Genomic DNA, 20,091 nt, shown 5'->3' on the forward strand with positions numbered 1-20,091 from the left:
ACTTTGACTGTTGAGTGGTAATCAGAGTAACTCTGTGACTGTTGAGTTGTAATTAGAGAAACACTGTGACTGTTGAGTGGTCATTAGAGTAACTCTGTGACTGTTGAGTGGTCATCAGAGAAACTCTGTAACTGTTGAGTGGTCATTATAGAAACTCTGTGACTGTTGAGTCGTCATCAGAGGTACTCTGTGACTGTTAAATGGTCATTAGAGAAACTTTGTGACTGTTGAGTGGTCATTCTAGTAACTCTGTTACTGTTGAGTGGCCCTTAGAGTAACTCTGTGACTGCTGAGTTGTCATTAGAGAAACTCTGTGACTGTTGAGTGGTCAGTAGAGGTACTCTGTGACTGTTGAGTTGTCATTAAAGTAACTCTGTGACTAGTGAGTTGTCATCAGAGTAACTCTGTGACTGTTGAGTGGTCATCAGAGAAACTCTGTGACTGTTGAGTGGTCATCAGAGAAACTCTGTGACTGTTAAATGGTTATTAGAGAAACTTTGTGACTGTTGAGTGGTCATTCTAGTAACTCTGTGACTGCTGAGTGGGCCTTAGAGTAACTCTATTACTGTTGAGTGGTCATTAGAGTAACTTTATGACTGTTGGGCGGCCCTTAGAGTAACCTCATTAATGTTCAGTGGCCCTTAGAGTAACTCTGTGACTGTTGAGTGGCCCTTAGAGTAATTCTGTGACTGTTGGGTGGCCCTTAGATTAACTTTGTGAAGATATGTTTCATAATGTATTTTCTCATACTGTATTCTTATGTCTGATTATTTACTTGAAGTTCATATCTTGAGTCATTGTAAAGTTGCCTGCAAATTTCAGTCAGCCCAACTTAGTATTATCTTTTTTAATAAAGCTCACTTCTTAGCGAGCTTTTGGTTTGGAAGTTCTCTTTGTTTCTTAGTGGCTGAAAAAAATGCCCAAAACTTCACCAACTGGGCTTCATTGCTCTAGAAACCAAAAAGAGTTGAACTTATTTGGTGAATCTCAACTTTTGTCTTTGTTGGACAGTGGCAGCTGACTCTGCTGTATATTAAAGAAGTCCAGGGGAAAGACAAAATGGCTGGGGTTGAAAATTGAACCTACTGCAAGAAGGTCAGCCTTAAATGGTACAAATGCCACCAGCAGAGCTACAGAAGCAGCTCTTTAGTTGTTTTTTTGCCAGAATCAATACTGCTCTTATATCAGACTGTTGAGTTAAAGACTAAAGTCAGCAGCAGCTTAGCTTAGCATAAAAACTTCAAATAGGAAGAAACAGCTCTGACTCTGTCTTAAAGTAAAAAAAATCACCATTCCCAAAATGTGGAGCTTCTTATCAAACTGATCAGACTGTGACTCATTTCTGATGCTGCCAAATTTTCTATTGTGCTCGTTCAATAGAGTCTAATGTTGTCCCTTCATTAATAAGAAGCATCTCTCCCTACTGTGAAGATGACCTGCTAGCCAGGCTCATCACACTTTGTTTCTATGGCAACTGACGGCCATGCAAAATGGAAATAAGGTCCTGATTTCTCCCAGACACGTGCACTTAATTGTGGATTCACTCACTCATACTCTCCACTCACAATTTTCCCCTTTGGAGCTGTCAGAGGAAACTACCGGCTGTGTCCTTCAAGATTTCTGAACTCTTATTTTTTTTGCCCCGACATCAGTCATAACCGCCGGGTGTTCAAGAGGGGAATATGAATGCGCTTTCCTCTCATTCCAAATTAGAACAGCGGCCCGGTTTGTGTGCTAATCTAGAAGGCAAAACAAATCCCTAATAAGCTCTCCAGCAAAGGTCCTGTTTCAAAACATTCACACTATGAATTTCTAGTAGGTGTATCTTGGTTTTGACATTTAGCGAGAACAACTCAGGACTTCTAAATGCGAACCCCATTAGAGCACCACAAGAAAACAAGTCCTCCAGGTCCATGTGGATGTTTTTAAATCAGTACAACTAGTTTTATTTTGAGCTATATTCGTGATGTTGGATTCATGCTCATGGGGATGTCAGTAAACCTTGTATTATCTTCCCCAGAGCTTCTTAAGTTACTAAAAGATGACTTACATCATGAATCATCATCATAAAGATGCAAGTATTATATTGCTTGCTATTAACTCTTAGCAGGATGTACAGAAATGCAGAAAGCACATGCATTTAGGGGCCTTTAGGCAGCCGCATTGGCCCATACTGCAGTAAATCAATTCTGCATTTTCAACATGCCTATATATTGTAGGTTGTTTTCAGTGACTTGATCCTGATAATCCATGACAGTCACATGCAGGCAGGAAGTGAAAACACTCAACAGCTTTTCTTTTAAACGCACATACAAGCCAGGCCTTCTCGTCCAGCATCTGTGCCTGACCTCATAAATGCTTTAAGAATGAATGGGCTCAAATTTACACAAAAAAATCTCGTGGAAAGCCTTCTAGGAAGAGTGGAGGCTGTTATAGCTGTACACGGGGAGGCAGCTCCATATTTAAGTGCATGTGTTTGAATACAATGTCTTTACAGCCTCTGTTGGTGTAACAGTCAGGTGTCTGATTACTTATGTCCATATAGTGTAGCTCTTTCATGACTTGGTCAGGTTTTCAGAACAGGTAAATGAAAATCTGTCTTTAACTAAACTCTCTAAACACTACACTATACGTACACTCATGTAACATTAAATATTAAACAATAAACAAATGTAGGATGAAAGTATAATGGTTAGGAGTGCAAAAAAAGCTGATATAAACATGATAAATAATGTATATCTCGAGTATGTGGTTTACTTACAAGAGCTGAATGTTTTAAAGCATTTACAGTAAAGCAGATCAATTTTTTCCCTGTTATTTAGGATCTGAACTGGTGGGTTGGGAATCAGAAGTGAGTCACAGAGCTGTTTTTAGAGGGAGTGGGGAAAAATGTGGTATGTACAGAAGCCCTAAGTAGATATACATCTATATAATTTATTCTTCTCTGTTTTTGCTCTGATTATGCACACATTTTGGTTGTTTTCTTTGAGGTCTTATCTCAGTACATTGGGATAAAAAAGCTGTTTTCCCCATTAAAATGATTGAATGTGTCTGGAAAATGACAAAAATATAGATTTTTCTTGGTAAATGGTTAGTCCTCCAATGGCTTGTGTAATTGTACCTGTTTCTTTGTCCTTCTGGGGAGCATCATTTATCAAGTAAATCTGAAAATCTGGTGATTTCTCATTAAGAAGGTGGTGGTGGATCCAGAGGCCAATCAGAGGATGACCACTGATCTAGATTGTATCAGTAGAAATTAATGTTGGCCAAGAATATGGCTGTTTTTAATGGTGACCTCAGAGTTACGCTCATTCATAACAATTTACCTTGTTTTTTTTTTTTTTTTAAAGAGGGCTGAGACTTCAGCAAAAAGATACAGTGCTGTGAAAACTCTTAAACATTCTACATCGTCAAACTAATTTCAACATTAGACAAAGATAATCAGAGTAAATACAAAATGCAGTTTTTAAAGTACGCTTTCACTATGTAAGGGGAACTTCAAACCTACCTGGTTCTATCTGAAAAGTAATTGCCCTGACTTGTTATATCATGAATAAATTGTGATTTTACCACGTTTATTTGGAAATCTGAGTTAAATTTCATTAGCTACATCTAGTCAGGACTACTGCCAGACCTGTTGAATCAAGAAATCCCTTAAATAGAACCAGTCTGACAAAGTGAAGTAGACTAAAAAAGAAACACATCATGGCACCATCTTAAGAAATTCAGAAACAGATGAGAAACAAAGTCATTGATATTTATCAGTCTGGAGAGAGTTACGAGGACATTTCTAAGGCTTTGGGACTTATGCAAGGCACCATGAGAGCCATTGTCCACAAATGGGAAAACTTGCTACACTGGTGAACCTTCCTAGGAGTGGCCCGCCTACCAAATTACTCCAAGAGCGCAACCACGAGTCATTCAGGAGGTCACAAAAGTACTTAGAAAGACCTCTAAGGACATGAAGGCCTCACTTGACTAAGTTAACCCTTTATAGGGCACTCATTCAAACACTTGGAAGTTCAGATTTTAAGCCCTAGAATATTACTGTTGGACTTTTTTACTTTTGCCAAATATATAAATATATTTTTATAAGTGGCCATACATGGTTCCTTGCCCAATAATGGTAAAAAATTATAGTATAAAAATCACAACTATTTTACAATTTATATCTTGTAACATTTTACAAATTAGTGAAAGTTACCACTCAATCACGCTTTTGTGTTTTTCAAACCTATGACAACATCCAACTACACTAAAAATCACTATTTTCCTACATTAATAAGTTATTTTTTTCAGGAAAACACCCTCAGTATTGTTGCTAGATGAGTTGACCAGAGATCTTATGGTGCAAGGAACCATACATGGCCACTTTGGTAGACTTCCCTCGTAGCCTCCTCCCAATTCTATAATACTGTAGAACGCGAATGTTTTTTCTCAGTCAATCAGTGGAGATCAGTCAACATCACAGAAAGTGACATCACACCATCTGACCAATCAGCAATGGTCCAGAGCCCCTCAAATGTTTATAGGCCTACAATCGCAGCAATTGTAGGCCTATTAACAAATAAACACTTCTATTCTATTCTATAGTAGAACTATTAATCAATTCTGAACATGGCGACGTCCAATTAAACAACAGTAAGCTGCTTAACATGGCAAACTCTGTTCTTTAAACACCACAAGAAGAACAGTCTGTTTACTTGGCATCATGCAGAAAAAGAATAGCATCCACAGTTTCAGAGGCAAGTCCAGTCCTCCTTTCTTCCATCACTCTTCCAGCTGCGCTGAAAGCACACTCTGCTGCTGCTACCGCTGGCTGGGACACGTAGAGTGGGAAGGGAGGGGGCAGAGCGGCTGCTGCGTTCAAGTGTTGCCATTTAAATTGGTTAAACACAAACACGACACATTGCTCTAATTGGCAGGTTTAAAACAAAAGAGCCCGAGCCCGGCCCGTGTCTGAGGTAATGATATGATCATTGGCCCGAAGCCCGGCCCTCGGGCTGTCAGGCTGTCGGGCCCCTCGGGCCCAGTGCAGGGCTCTAAGTAGTATGTCTCTTTTGGTCCCAAACAAATGGCCCTAACATCGTAACTAACCATGATAAGCTGATGAAACTTCCTCATTATAAAGCTGAATGGAGATGCTAAATGTCAAGAAATTTGTGTTGGTGTAGGATCTCTAGCAATTACTGAAATTTTGGTGTAAAACATGAAAGACTTGGACGTAGGGATGTAAAATGTTATCTATATAAAGGGTTAGTGTTCATGATTCAACAATAAGAAAGAGACAAAAATGGCATCCATGGGAGAGTTCCAAGGCCAAAACCACCGCTGGCCATAGGTGCCCAAAGGCTCGTCTCACATTTAACAAAAAACAACTTTGATGATCCCCAAGACTTTTGAGAAGATATTCTGTTGATTGAGGAAAAAAAGTTGAACTTTTTTTTTAAGTCGCATCTGGTGTAAAACAAACACAGCATTTCATAAAAAGAACATCATACCAACTGTCAAACATGGAGATGACTCATCCAGGAGGTCACAAAAGAACTCAAAACAACATCTAAAGATCTGCGGGCCTCATTTGACTCAGTAAAGGTCACCGTTCATGATTCAACAATAAGAAAGAAACTGGGCAAAAGTGTCATCAGTGGCAGAGTTCTGAGGCTAAAACCACTGCTGACCAAAAACATTTGCCAAAAGACATCTTGACTTTTGGGAAAAACAGAACCAGAAAATCCTGAAGGAGAATGCCCGGCCATCAGTTCATGACCTCAGGCTTAAGCACCCTTGGGTTATGCAGCAGGATGATGATCCAAAACACACCAGCAAGTCCAAATCGGAATTTCTGGCCCTGCTTTCTTAACAGGTTTTTATCTCTCCAGAGTGGGAGTGAATCCACAGGAAGAGAGGTTCACTGGAGTATGGAGACACATCAGTGCAGAAATCAATGGTTATCATCTCAGGCCGACACGCCAAGTCAGGGCTATTGGAAAGGTCTCATCATGTTAGATTATTGCTGAGGCTGTTTTTATCCCTGGAATCCCTCAGAAACCTTGGTGTGTCTCTCTGAACATGCCTGCATTTCCTTCAGTGGGCTGGTTTGGAGACAATAACAGAAATATAGGCTTATTAAAATGATGAAAACTCCTTGAGGCTGGAGGTAATCCAGTAAGCATGGGATTTAGATGTTTAGAGTCTATATGCAGAGATAAACATGAGTGTCATCGGCATAATTGATCATTCTAGGAAAGTCTACAGTAGTGTGTGGTGTTTGCTTCATTAGGTCTCTGTTTTTATGAGAATTCCCCATTCATTATCTAAAGTATATCCTCTTTTTCCCTCTCTACTTTCAGTGTTTTATCAAACACACATTTTAATGAGGTTCAAAGCGGCGTATCATATTTCATTTTAATCATTTACCGAGCCGCTTTTTAGATCTACATGGACAAAGTGTCCTCTAGATGACATCATTTAGAGGACAAATTCAATTCATTAACTCACAATAACTCGCTCTCCCAATGAGGTCTGTTTATAGTTTTTTTGACTATGAATCAGCTTTTGTTTCCCCCCTGACGCGACACCTTTAATGCCCCTTTTTTTCTGATCAGAAGAGAACAAATGGCGCCGAAATGATCTCGCCATGCAGCTGCCAGATACATTAACACGTATTTAACTCAAGTGCAAACATCTGTTAGGTGGGTTTTCATTTGCAGAGTGAGAACAGGCAGCTTTTCATGCACAAGATGTGAATCGCTTTCAAACAGCTCTTTGCGTGGGTTTGGGTTGATTTTTATACTTTTTGATCCTCTTCTTACAGAGCTAAATTGTAATTAAAGCTGATTTGCTTGTTGTTGACTAAACAAACTAAAAAGTGACTGCATAAAAGTTTGATTTTACTGAGAGGAGTCTGGCTGAAACTAACTAATTTAATATTTTGGAGGTTAGTTCTGCATGTTGTTCAAATTCCTCCCACCTAAACATGCTGAAACCTTGGTTTTAAAGAACATTCCTCTGCACATTTCATACTTATGCACTGAAGAGTTGTTTGGTAGCCTGTCAAACTGAACCATCACTAATCATACTTGGCTTGTGATTTGTATCTCAGTTCTTTATCCCAACAGTGAAAGTTTTGTCTGGCCTTTACTTTTGTATCCAGTCTGGCCTCATTTAGTCATTCAGGCTCATAATGTAGATGAGGCAGGAGGACCTGGTGTTTTTATCAATGCTTTTTTAGGCTTTGCTAATTTGCTACATATATTGGAACAGTTCTGTGGAGGTTTGTTTGCAAAATAAAAAAAATCAGAAGTGGAATGACACTCCTCTTTTGTCCCAGACATGGTGTTATCAAGTTAATGCCATTCTTGCCTCAGTAGTTCTATGTGCAGAATTATGCATATAATAACAGCATTTAGATTGTTCATCAGTTTTATTTGTAATTGGAGATTTTTTAAATCAGACACAAGAAGTGTGGGGAGCAATGAAAATATCATACTATTGTATAGTATGTTACAGTGCAATAGGATAGGAATAATCAGTGTGATATGATACAATGTCTGTTACAGCACAGCCTGAGTAAGGACAAGATAGTTGAATTATATAGTAAAACACAGTCTGATATGTTATTAAGTAGTATGATAGGATAGATTAGGATATGAAATAATAGAAATGGGAGCCATTTAGTTAAATAAGAAAATTAAAGGATGGGACAACAGGAAACAGAATTCCAATACAAAACAATATGATATCAGTATAATACAATATGATATGGCAGGAAGCAACCTGAGTTGATACAACACTATATGATATAATATGAAACAGTATGATATGAAGCAACAGGAAACAGTACGATTTATTATGATACAATAGTACATACATACAACCACACATAATAAAAAAATAATACGATACAGCAGGAAAAAGTGTGATACTGTATGATACGATACAAAACAATATGTTTATACTGTGCCATACTATTGTATGGTATGGTAAAGTGTTTATTTTGTTTAGTTTTAGTCTTTAAATGAAATGCATTTAGTGTTAGTCACATTTTAGTCATTTCTGTCCTTTTTAGTTTTAGTCTAGTTTTAGTCGACAAAAACTCAAACATTTAAGTCTAGTTTTGGTCCATAAAAAGAGAGGCAGAGGAGCTACAGATGCATTGTTTATTGATGGATTTAACCACAGTAGAGAAATGTCATGGATTATGAATGTCTGATGAAAACTTAATGACATTTTAGTCTAGTTTTAGTTATCTTGACGAAAACTAGACCTAGTTTTTGTCAGTTTTAGTCATCATAGATTATTTTTGTTAGTTTTAGTCTAGTTTTTGTCATGGAAAAAAAGACTGTCAACGAACATTTTTAGTCACAGTTTTAGTCGACAAAATTAACACTGGTATAGTACAAGACATACTATTGTATTATACCATACAGTACAATACAATAGAAAATGATATGAAATGATACCATACCATATCATGCAGAACGAAATGATTTGATACAATGAGCTACAGTGCAATAGCCTATGATGCGATTCAATTGAATACAAAACGTTACAATAAAATACAATGTGGTATGATATGCATTGTGGTATAGGATATAGTACTATAAGATACAATATGACACGATACATTACGACAGGATACAATATGATGCTATGTGATATGAAACAATATGACACTATACAATAAAATACAATCTGATATGATTTAATGTATTGTGATACATGATATGGTATGATAAGATACAATATGATATGTTTTGATACAATGATACAATATGATACAATATGACACAATACATATGATATGATACAATACCATACGATATAGTGGGATATGATATGATACTATACAATATGACATGATACGATAAATGATCCTCTTGCCACATGTTTGCAGCTGTTTCATACATTCAAGTGCCTCCAATCTCATTTAAGGAAATAAACCTCACCCATTAAATGAAAGGATCTTAGAGGTTTTGGTCCCTTGATTAACCAATTAATGCTATTTGCATTTTCAATTATTTCTTTTGTATCATGATGATAAAATTTGTGAGGAACTGTGTGCTGTCTGTGCCAGGTTTTATAAAGGCACTTTAATTTGAAGGGAGCATCTTCTTAAATAACTGATAAGAAAACAATTAAACTTTCACAGGCAGTCACTTATGTCTGATTATTTCATCCACCTGCAATTTTACAACTGAGTTTTTCTGCAGCTAATAGAACATCTGTATTTTCTCTATGCATTCAAAGTGAAGCTGAACATAGAAATTGGATCAAGGTACTCTTAGCTTCTATATTGTCTCACCTTGACTTCCTGCTGGGTCACAGGTTCATGTAATGCGCAGATATCACTTCTCTTCCAGTCACACCTTCACTCTCCTCTGGTGTTCTGGTGACACCAGCCTCTAAATGTGGTTGTTCCCACTTACACAGCAGCGGCGAGCTGCAGCAGTAAAAACGCTCCAGAGCTCCAATAAGTTTCTCCAAACATGTCCGGCCGGAGCCCCAGCAGAGTGGTTACAGTGGGAGTAGAAGTGGAGTGTAAGTGCAGGCCTGAGAAATGGACTTAGGAGCCTGATAAACACGGCTGCTGCCATAAAGCTGTCACTCCCCTGTCACTGCAAGGAGCGAGCACAGAAAAGAGCAGGCCCGCTCTGCCTCTGCTCGCCTTTCACTGAATGACAACATGACAGTCCTCCGATGGCTGGGTGGCTGGAATACGCTGTTTTTTTCTGACAGCACTCAACATAAAGTCTTGATAAAGTCATCAGAACCTTTGCTGTTTATCAACATGGATGCCTGTACAAGATAAGAAGACATGCTGTATATTTATGAGTGTCAACTCCACTCATTTCTTTTCTTTTTATGACAGATTTACCACCACATTTATGCACCAAACCTCAGCACTAATATGAAAAATATAAACTTTACGTGAACATGACAACCACAGTTTTTTCCCAGTTCTAAAGCTGTGCTTGCAGGCTTAAAAAAAATCCATCTACAGACAACCAGAAGGGGCACAGACTTTACAAACCGTACAAACCTGGCTGATTTAGACATGATATTTGAGTGCCACATCTGATTCTGAAAATAGGCCACAATTTTGCCGGCTTTTGCGTTGTTTGCGCTGCAGTGTACAGAAGGCAAGACAGCCAATCATGGCCCAATCTTCTGCTCCTAAACGATCAAATGAATGCCAAGCATTCTTGAAATTTTGGTCTTGCAGCTGTGCAAACTTGTGCAATGAGAGCATATCCACAATTCAGTAAAGAGTGACAGCATAAATATCCACCCCCTCAAGTCGATATTTAGTGGATGCACCTTTGGCTGCAATCACGGCACTCAGTCTCAATCAGGCGTTTTAAATCCAGCCACAAATTCTCTATTGGATTGAGGTCTGGGCTTTGACTCGGCCACTCCAGAACATTCACCTTGTCTTTAAACCATTTCTGTGTAGCTTTCACTGTATGCTTTGGGTCATTGTCCTGCCTTTTCTCCAATGCCGTAGTTCTCTTGCAGACTGAATAAGATTGTCCTTCATGATTTTCATACATTTGCATTTTGCCCTCTACCTTTACAAGCATTACAGGTCTGTCTGCTGAGAAGCATCCCCACAGCATGATGCTGCCACCACTGTACTTCCCAGTGAGGATGGTGTTTGGTGCTGGCCAAACATAGCGCCTCATCTGATGGCCGAAAAGCAACATTTTAGCCTCATCAGACCAAAGAACTGTCTTCCACTTGACTAGAGTCTCCTGCATGCCTTTTGGCAAACTTTATTACTCTCCTTTAAAGTTTTGACTGATAGTCGTAGGTGTGTTGGTGGCCTCTCTCACTAGTCTTCTTGCACGGTCACTCAGTTTTTGAGGACATCCTGATCTAGGCAGATACACCTGTGCCATAATCTTCCATGTCTTCATGTTGGATTTAACTGAGCCTCTGACTTATAACCTTTTCTCTTGGAGTGTTCTTTTGTCTTAATGGTGTAATGGTAGCCAGGAATACTGATCAACCAGTGACTGTACCTTCCATACACAGGTGTCTTTATACTAGAGTCACTTGGGACACATTCACTGCACTCAGACCATGCCCATTTCATTGATTGTGAGACTCCTAGCACCATTTACATAACATTACTTATTTTTTTATATAATTGACATTACTTTGTAGAAAACTGTTTTGACTTTGACATTAAAGAGATTTTTTTGTAAATTTTTTAGGTCAAAACAGCTAAATTATATCCATTATGATTGATTTATTAAAGGGCAAAACATCCAAAGGAGTGGCTACTTTTTATAAGCATTGTAAATAAGCTTTAAATGCTCTTACTGGTGCAAAGTTTATGATTAATATTGCACATGGTCCCTTTACAAACAAACATATCCTCATCTTACATCTCAAGCAGTTAAAGCCAATCACATCCTTGCTCTACAGAATATCAGCATTGTAAAGTGGATGGTTTAACTTTTTCTCACAGTATAAATCAACAGCTGTAACCTAAGAAGTTAAGGGGTATAAATACATTTCTTTTCATCATTTTAGTCATCTTTTTATTGTGCAAGAGTTTTGATGTTGTAACACATTACTTTTGTTGTTTTTCAGGATTGCATCACACACTTTTAAATCAGACAATAGCATAATGGTTTCACATGGCTGTGTTCATCTCCTTTGTGTTTTTGCCAAAGCTGGGTCAAACATTAGTTGAGATCCTCATGGGATTACCAACACAAGCAGTGTTTTTTCTGAGTGCTCACAGGGCCACTAGCAGGGCTAATTTAATCCATTAAAAAATGTGTCACTGCATCGATTTACTCCAGAATAAATTCAGATTTCTGCTTTTAGTGGCTCATACAGTTAACTCTCACTGTGTAATGATGACCTTACTGTCTGATTGTGGTATTTTCTGCTCTGTTTTTCTCTCTGCAGTCCCTCCGGTGCTGTCGGTGTTCCAGCAGTCCTTCAACGCCACGGCGGACTACCAGGAATCAGTCACCTTCACCTGCATCACCTCCGGGTCTCCTGAGCCGCTAGTCACGTGGCACAGGTACACTAAGCAGACACCAAGAAGTTACATATTCAGAGCTCATTTACACTTACTGAGTACAAGTTAAAACTTTTAAAGGGAAGACACGTGCATTTATAGAGCACCATTCATGCATAGAGCAACTTAAAGTGACTTGCACAGATAAAGAGCAGCATATCACCATCATTGCGCAAGAACCATCTAAATAAATAATATCATATACCTCCAACACTCCTTCATTTTACTCATTTTCACCTTTGAATCATTCATTGCAAACAACATTTAAAGCTTCTTTATGCTCTTTTTGAGTACAAAAATAGATTTGTATGTCTGAAACAATACAATCATCCCTACCTAGCATCAGTCTACCAAAGGAAAACTCTTCTTCATTGTGTTTCCTGCCCTGGCTTGAATTGTTCGTCTCACTGCTCAGCACTGCTCCTACTGATGACTGGTGGTATTGCAATTATTGCTGACATCTGTTGTGGCAATGAACTTAGAACATAAATATTAGTTTTAAGTTAACTCTCCTGTTGTGCTTTAGGGCCTCAAAGCCTTTCTTTATTGTTTATGTTAAACGTGACAGTCTTGTTAGGTCAAGGTCTCATGATCATAAGGCAGCAGGGACTCTGTTATCCCTGTCTTTTTTAAGTGCCCAAAAGCTTTGGTGCTGTTTTTTTATTATTGTTAATTTTGCAAAAAGAAATGATTTTTATTTTCTAATTATGCACCTCTGTTTACATTTGAATATTTTTGGGGGGGGTTGTTGTTTCACTCAATTAAAATTAGTGTCATCAAGCTCAAATTCCTTTATTTTCTTTCTTTATCATATACAGTCTTTAGAAATAGCTGACAGTGCCATTTGTGGGATTTGTGGGAAGGCATAACATTAAAATAACAAAACAACAATGACAAAGCCATCATGCTAAAACACATTAATATAGGATTTTGTGCTAGTTAAGGCATAATCTTAATCATCGACTTTTCTGTTAAATAAAAACAATGTTTTTAGGAAGTTTATGCCCTCACAGAATAACACTAAATGTGGTCCAGTGTTTCTGTATTTTCAATATTTTTTGTCTTTTTTTTTTTTTTTTTTTTTTTTTTTAAGATTTATTTTGGGCATTTTTGTGCCTTTATCTGATAGAGGAAGGACAGTGGATAGAGTCAGAAACAGGGGCGAGAGCGGGGGAGAGACATGCAACAAAGGGCCTCATGGGCGTACATGGGGCCATGGGGCGCACCTTAAACCAGGCCACCTGCGCCCCAGTATTTTTTGTCTTTGTGGTTGCTTTTCAATGACATAGGGATAGGATTTTTAAAAAGTGCAGTCAGAAGGCAACCTAGCTGCAGACATTCAAGAGAGGTGTAAATAACCACTCAGTTTCTGGTGGCCCCTTGCAGCAGAGATTTGAGTTTAAACAAGAGCATCAGGGAGATATGTGGTTGATGTTGGCTGATAAAGTCTGCCCTACATTTGTGCTCTAATTCATCCCAAAAATGTTGGTTGAGGCCACAACAGTCGTTTCACTCCAAACGGGGAAAACCATTTTTTTCCTGTCATTTTAGAACAGGATATTTGCTTTCTACAGAAGCTCATATAGTTCCATCGCTGTAATAACAAGGCCTAAGCCTAACGATGTGAAGCTCTACATCAGACATCCACATACTTTTAGCCATCAAAAGTTTGAATAGAGTCTGAGATGGAACCTTCATCAAAGCACATCTGCTTTTAGATCAACTGGGAGTGATAATTGCATTTATTTTAATTGGGTCCCATGTAATCATCACATGCCACACAGCAACATTCTGAAAAATGTCACTTAAGGGTCTGACACTTCACAATTCACCTTGCAAGGTGACAGCGGGTTTCACAGAAGTTAGCTGTACATGTCTTGTCTTTCTAATAGATCTAACTGGACTGAAGCAGTGTGAATGTTTGTTTTAACATACAAATAAATCATACCTCAGTCCTAATGACTAGTTTCTGGAGCATTATGTGGTGTTTTAGATTTTTGAAATTACTTCCTTTGCCTGCTGGGTGGCAATTAATTTGTCCTTGGTGGTAAAATCAGCATGAATGGACTTTGAAAATGAGCTTTTTTTTTGTTTTGTTTTGTGTCCACAACTGCATAACCACACAACTATGCAACTTTAAAAGGAGAAATCAGGAAGTTTTATGTTTATCCTAAACTTGTTTTTCATGCTGCAATATGTAATCAATGGCTGCCAGAAGGGATCCATAGGAAAAACATTTTAAAACCTCTCATGCTTTGAAAATTTGACTTTTAAAGAGACTAAAACATGAAAAATATGGCAGCAATTTTCTTTAAATATCAATATCCCTGACTTTGTGCTATAGAAGGAGTCACAAAGGCTGTTTTTCTATACATATAGCTCCAATAATGACAGAAGAAGGGTGGAGAGAAATGAAGGCTGGTGAAATAACACTTAAACGTGGCACTGAATTGAACATAATGACACATAGCAACGCTCAAGTGTGAACAGCCATACTTAGCTTTCATTCTCAGCTATTTCAGGTTATTACTTTCTGTCTTTAGCCACCCTTATTTGTCGTCTTTATTGCAGGGTAGAAAATCTGTAGCTTGTGTTTTTTTTATATCATAAAAAGCATTATTCAAGAGGTAAAGACATAGAGCTCAAAAGCAGCAGGTGTTAAAGAAACACAAAGACGGAACTGCGGGAATTAAATACTGTAAATATGGAGAAAGAAAAGTTTTACTCTTCTGACATGTTACATTCATGCATGATTGCATATAGTTAGTCTTGCAACATGGTCTAATTGTGAAGATGTTTGTTTAAGATACAGTTAAACCTTCAGAAACAAGCAGGAAGGTATTTCAGTCCTTTGTTGCTCACTTACTTTGTCGTTTTCTATAAATGTGTTGATTTACCTGCTAATTTGTTCACATGAGGAAACAAGCATATCAATTATATACAGGCTAACAGGAGAATTTGTACATTAATAGTAGGGCTGTACAATTAATCACATTTTTTCGGCATCATTTCATTATGAAAAAGCACTGTGAAGTCATTGTAAATACACCTGAGAAGCAGTGAATTGAAACAAAAATCATGAGCGTAAATATTGTCAGTCTTTTCTCTACCATGTATAATTTTATGTGACAGCTTGCCACATCAACACAGCCAAAAAGAACATAGTACTTATTGAGTCAGGACTACTTTGTCAAGAAACACACATTATTTTCCTGTTAAAAAAGAAAAAAACAGAGCGAAGCAGGCATCGATGGTAACAGAACGACCCTGATCAAGTCAGAAGTGAAATGAAGGAGTAGCTGGGGTGGAGGCGGGTTGCAAGAGCAGCTTGCAGTTTACATAAGGCAGCCTGCAGTTAGCCACTAGTATGCGGAGAGCAACTCAGCTGCCTAATCTCCAACCAAATTTTCCATCTTTGGGTGGAGATTAGGCATGCATAGATGCATCAGTTTAACACACTGACATTGTCAAATAATGTGGCATGACCATATACCGGTTTCCAGTGTTTATCTTTTATATCCAGTGTATTTTATGCTGGCATCTGGTCTATTTAGCTCCTGAATCAAATAAGGAATGTTTTACAGGACAGAAGAAGTGTAACCTTGCAGATGGTCATACATCCATGAAAAGCCACCTGACTAACCTGCCTGAAAGTTATGTTACTGTCCTTCTTGTTCCCCCTCTCTCCTATCATCATGATCCACTGTCCTGCTTCTTCAAGGGAGTACCAGCATATCTAGACTTAATGACTGGGGTGCCCAACTTGGGCCCTAACTACCCAGGGGTGGTATGAAGTTTGTTCATTTACCCTTACAGACCCCAAGTCAGATGTTTCAGTGTTTAACCTGACTGTCTAGATCAAATACACAGACTAGAGACTTATGGGAGCTCAGTAGTCCATGCAGTAGCTTAGAAAAACTAAAAAGTGAGTCATGCATATTTCTGCAGCGTAGAAACTAAATTTGGAGACGCTGCACAGCTGGAAACAACCCAAACTTTGTAAGAGTCATTTATCTTTCTCTTTTGTTCTCAGCCTCCAACAGCAGAGCAGCCATTTCCTCCTGGGTGTTACCTTGTCTTCTAGGAACAGAACAAACCAGCAAAATGAGATTTAATGATTTAACAGCACTTATAATATGAAACAGCAAATTTCACATTAAGTGAAATTTGATGAAGGCAATTGAACATAAAAATCTTTTCATCTGAGGATAATGTTTGTGTAGGTTTATAATCCAACTCAACATGATCAGAATGAAAGAGATTTGTTTTATTCATAGATGCTACATTAGCACCAAGATATGCAATAAAGTCTTTATTTCCTGAGCAGCATGTCGGTCATTATTGATCATTATCGATCATTATCAGTCATTATCGGTCATTATCGGCCATTTTGACAGGTTGGGTAGCATAATAACCACCCTAATTTAGACCCTATGGTGCTTCAGTCCTGCAAACAAGCAGCCTCCCCCAGTAGCCTGTTCGTATGGAAGGAACTGTAGGCCAGAAGATTAATATGTCATAATCTTTGATTTTTCTGCAAACAAAGGTAGCCCCGATAGGCTCAATAAAAAGAATTTTGTATTGTGGGTGTTCTTTGTTCCCATTTGTTGTGCCTTTGGCTGGTTTATTTCTCAAACTGATGAATAAATACTATCTCAGCTGGACAATGAAACAAGAAAGACTTAAGAGATTTCGGTAGTCTCTGAAGCACTGAAAACCAAAAAAGATGCTGTGTGAGGGGATTTAAGCTTCCTAAAGGGTAAGCTTCATTTCAGCTGTAATGTGTATTTTTTCTTTTAGCAGATTGATTAGCAGTTGTTCATGTTTGGAAGTTATTGTTCATATCTGTTCTTTTTATAAGTTATTTGTGAAGTTGCAAAGAGGCTCTGGTCCTAGATTGGCTCCTCAGCTGCAAGGCACCAGTCACAGATGAGATTAGCCATGAGATACTGAAGGCCCTGGACATTGCAGGGTTGTCTTGGTTCATGCCTCTTCAATGTCGCATAGTAGTCTGGGACAGTACGTGAGGAGTGGCAGACTGGGATGGCAGACCAGAGGGTGTGCTGCAATTACTGGGGTGTCACACTACTCAGCCTTCTGGGGAAAGTCTACTCTAGGGGGCTAGAAATAAAGCTTCAGCCAACTGTTGAACCTCTGACTCAGGAGGAACAATGCGCCTTTCATCCAGTGGACCAGCTCTTTTCTCTTGTAGGGCAAGCCATGCTGTCCCTTTATAACCAAAGTGAGAGATCTCTACTTTTTGCAGATGATGTGGTTCTGTTGGCTTCTTCTGCCAGGGACCTCCAGCTTGTGCAAAGTGGTCAGGATGAGGGTCAGCACCTTCAAGTCCCAGGCAATGGATCTCTGCTGGAAAACACTGAAGGGTGTCTTTTGCCCAAGTGAAGGAATTGAAGTATTGTCGGGTCTTGGGGTGTCTGGGCTCAGCCTTAGTGATAGGGTGAGGAGCTCAAACATCCAGACCCAGGGCTTGCTGGATCTTCTGATCTGGCCTGGGAACGCCTCAGAAGCCCTGGAAGATCTTGAAAATGTCAGTGGGGAGAGGAAAGTCTTGGCGGACTTGCTTGGCCTGCTGACCTGGCCCTGGATAAGCTGAAGAAAAATGGATGGATGCATGGCCGCAAAAGGTTTTCTTGCTGGCTCATGTAGACTATAATATCCTTGACAACTTCAGCACACTTGTGTTGCAAAAGCCATTTCACATTTTGCTTTTGTTATGCTGTTGTTAAAATGTTGTTTCCTTGAAAGCTACAATGCATAAATAGGCTACCCATCATCCAGTGTTGAGGGTAATGTGTTACAAAGCCTTTTTTTGTTGGAGTACTTATTTAAACTGTCTGGGTCGGGGTTCTCCACCTTATAACACTCCCTGTACAAACACAAGAAAAAACACTCTACCAGCCACTGGGTGACAAAAGCTACAGTCACAGTTGTTGGTGCTTGGCTAACAAAAAAGAAATGCTTTGTCTAGACCAAACAATTGAAGTAATTCACTATTACTTTTTCATAAAAATGATCCCTATTTGTCTTTTGTGGCCACTAAAAAATGAGAAAAAGATGCTCCAGGAAGCTTCAGCACTGTTTCTGTTTCTCTCCTTCCTGTTGTAGCTTCATGCTAGTGGAAACTAAACATCCTGTGCCAGTGCTCACTTATTTTTTTAGACTTAATTTTGGGCTTTTTACCTTTATTTTGAGAGCTAGGACAGTGGGCAGAGTCGGAATCAGGGATGAGAGAGTGAGAGATGAAACATGATGATAGAGTCACAGGCCAGGCCAAACGCAGGCCGCCTGTGTACACGGGGCGCACCCTTACCACTAGGCCATCTGCGCCCCCAGTGCTTGCACATTGCTTGCTTATTGAACTAGTAAGACGGCAGACAGAACAGCACTTAGCAGTGATATCCTCCATATGTTTAATTTTTGACTGATCATGATGAAATGTGAGTTCAGAAGCTCATTTTCACTGTTTTCATTGAATCAGCCATGCAGCTGTTCCAGTCACACATGATTATTATGCACAAGCTTTGTGTACTTCTGTATGCCTCTGGGCAGTTTTTCTGGACTGTAAGTGATGTTAACATGCTGTAGAGTTACAAATAATGGGCTGTGAACTAGTTTTAATAATGACCAGAGAGTCAAAGGCAGAAGTTCAGCAGACTATGTGCCATTTTGATAACCAGCAAGTGAGTTGCACCAGGTCTGCATAAGAGGACCTTGGCTTTTTTTACATTGTGTGGGTTGGTAGATACTCTATATACTGAAATGCATGTGCAAAAGTGCTGAAGACTTTGGGTTTTATGATACATCTCCTTTATAAGGGATGATAGCAGAGAAGTGCAGACAGCACACTGGCTATAGATGTCTCTTCTTACCTAAAAAGTATCTGATCTGGCTTTAAACAACAGTGTAATGAAAAAGAAGTCTCACTTCAGACAGCCTTCATATGTTGAGTGAATTTTCTGTGGAAAACATCTTTGTAAGACAACAAAGAATGATACAAAACAAGCTGGGATTGTTTTTTATCCCAGTGAAACCACTGTTGAAGAGATTCATTTGACTCCCAGCAAATGTTACCCTTAAAAATTGCAAGTTGGCCTTATTATGAACTAATAACCCAAAGTAATATGCTCAGTTACTTTAGTTGTAGTACCTTAATTTTTCTAAAAAAGTTGGGGTGCTGTGTAAAATGCTGAATTAGGGTTGTAATTTACCTTGGCAAAAAAATCCAACTGAAGAGAGGATTTTACAAAGAAGTCCCATTTTTGCGTTTTTACCATTCCACCATTTCCTCTTATTAAATGAACACTGATCTCACTCTCTGCAGTGTTCACGGCCTCTAAAACCTGTCAGTGTTTCTTCCTTCATTTCCCAGGTCAACCAGCCTGATACTGCTGAATTAAAATGCCTACATCACAACAAAACCGCTGGTACAACAACAATCACAACCCAATTTACCTTTCCTTTTGAAGTCCCTCCTTCCGGCGTCCTCCAGGTTCCCAGTCGTGTTTCCTGTCAGCGCCAGGTCCGGCCTCGTCCTCCGTGCATCATGGGTAATAGACTACCTGTCAGCAGTCAGTCAGAATAATGACATTCAGCACCGCAGCCCGTGCTGCAGTGTCCGCTCCAAAGATGAGGCCTCTCTTCATTTCCTCTTTGGCTCGCCCGAGTTATTATTACTTGGCTTTGGTGTTTCCTGCGTCGACTTTCAATTATCCTCCCTCCTGCTTTTCCTGCAGTACAGTGAGGCTTCAGCTCAGCTCACAACACACAATAATACCAGCTTTGTTTGTGTTTGAGTCTATGAAATCTGCACATCAGAAATCCTCCAAATAATAAGATTGTTTTTATTTTCCATGAATACAATACAGAGAGCGGCTGTATGGAGAGGCCTCTAAATATATTTAGAGGTTTGCATTATTCTCAGCTCTGTGTTCGCACTGCTTTTGAATCCAATTGAAACACAAGCATATGAGACTGGAAAAAGGGCTTCACATCGAGGACTTTATCATCCAAACCAAACAAGAAGATGA

At 39.0% G+C, this 20,091-nt stretch overlaps 1 protein-coding gene across 11 annotated transcripts in view; it reads left to right on the forward strand.

Annotated features, from left to right (window-relative positions):
- The window catches only part of LOC121506408 (neural cell adhesion molecule 2-like), a 475,738-nt gene that overhangs the window by 352,784 nt on the left and 102,863 nt on the right, over positions 1-20,091 (forward strand). For all 11 annotated transcript variants that reach the window (XR_005991640.1, XR_005991641.1, XR_005991643.1 and 8 more), the window contains exon 6: positions 11,929-12,046. Coding sequence is in view for 4 of the 11 variants with exons in the window: in XM_041782202.1 (XP_041638136.1) it covers positions 11,929-12,046 (118 nt within the window). In the remaining 7 variants the exon portion in view is untranslated. The remainder of the gene's footprint in view (positions 1-11,928; positions 12,047-20,091) is intronic.

The sequence above is a fragment of the Cheilinus undulatus genome, linkage group 24 (assembly GCF_018320785.1).
Source record: "Cheilinus undulatus linkage group 24, ASM1832078v1, whole genome shotgun sequence".
Lineage (NCBI taxonomy): Eukaryota > Metazoa > Chordata > Actinopteri > Labriformes > Labridae > Cheilinus > Cheilinus undulatus.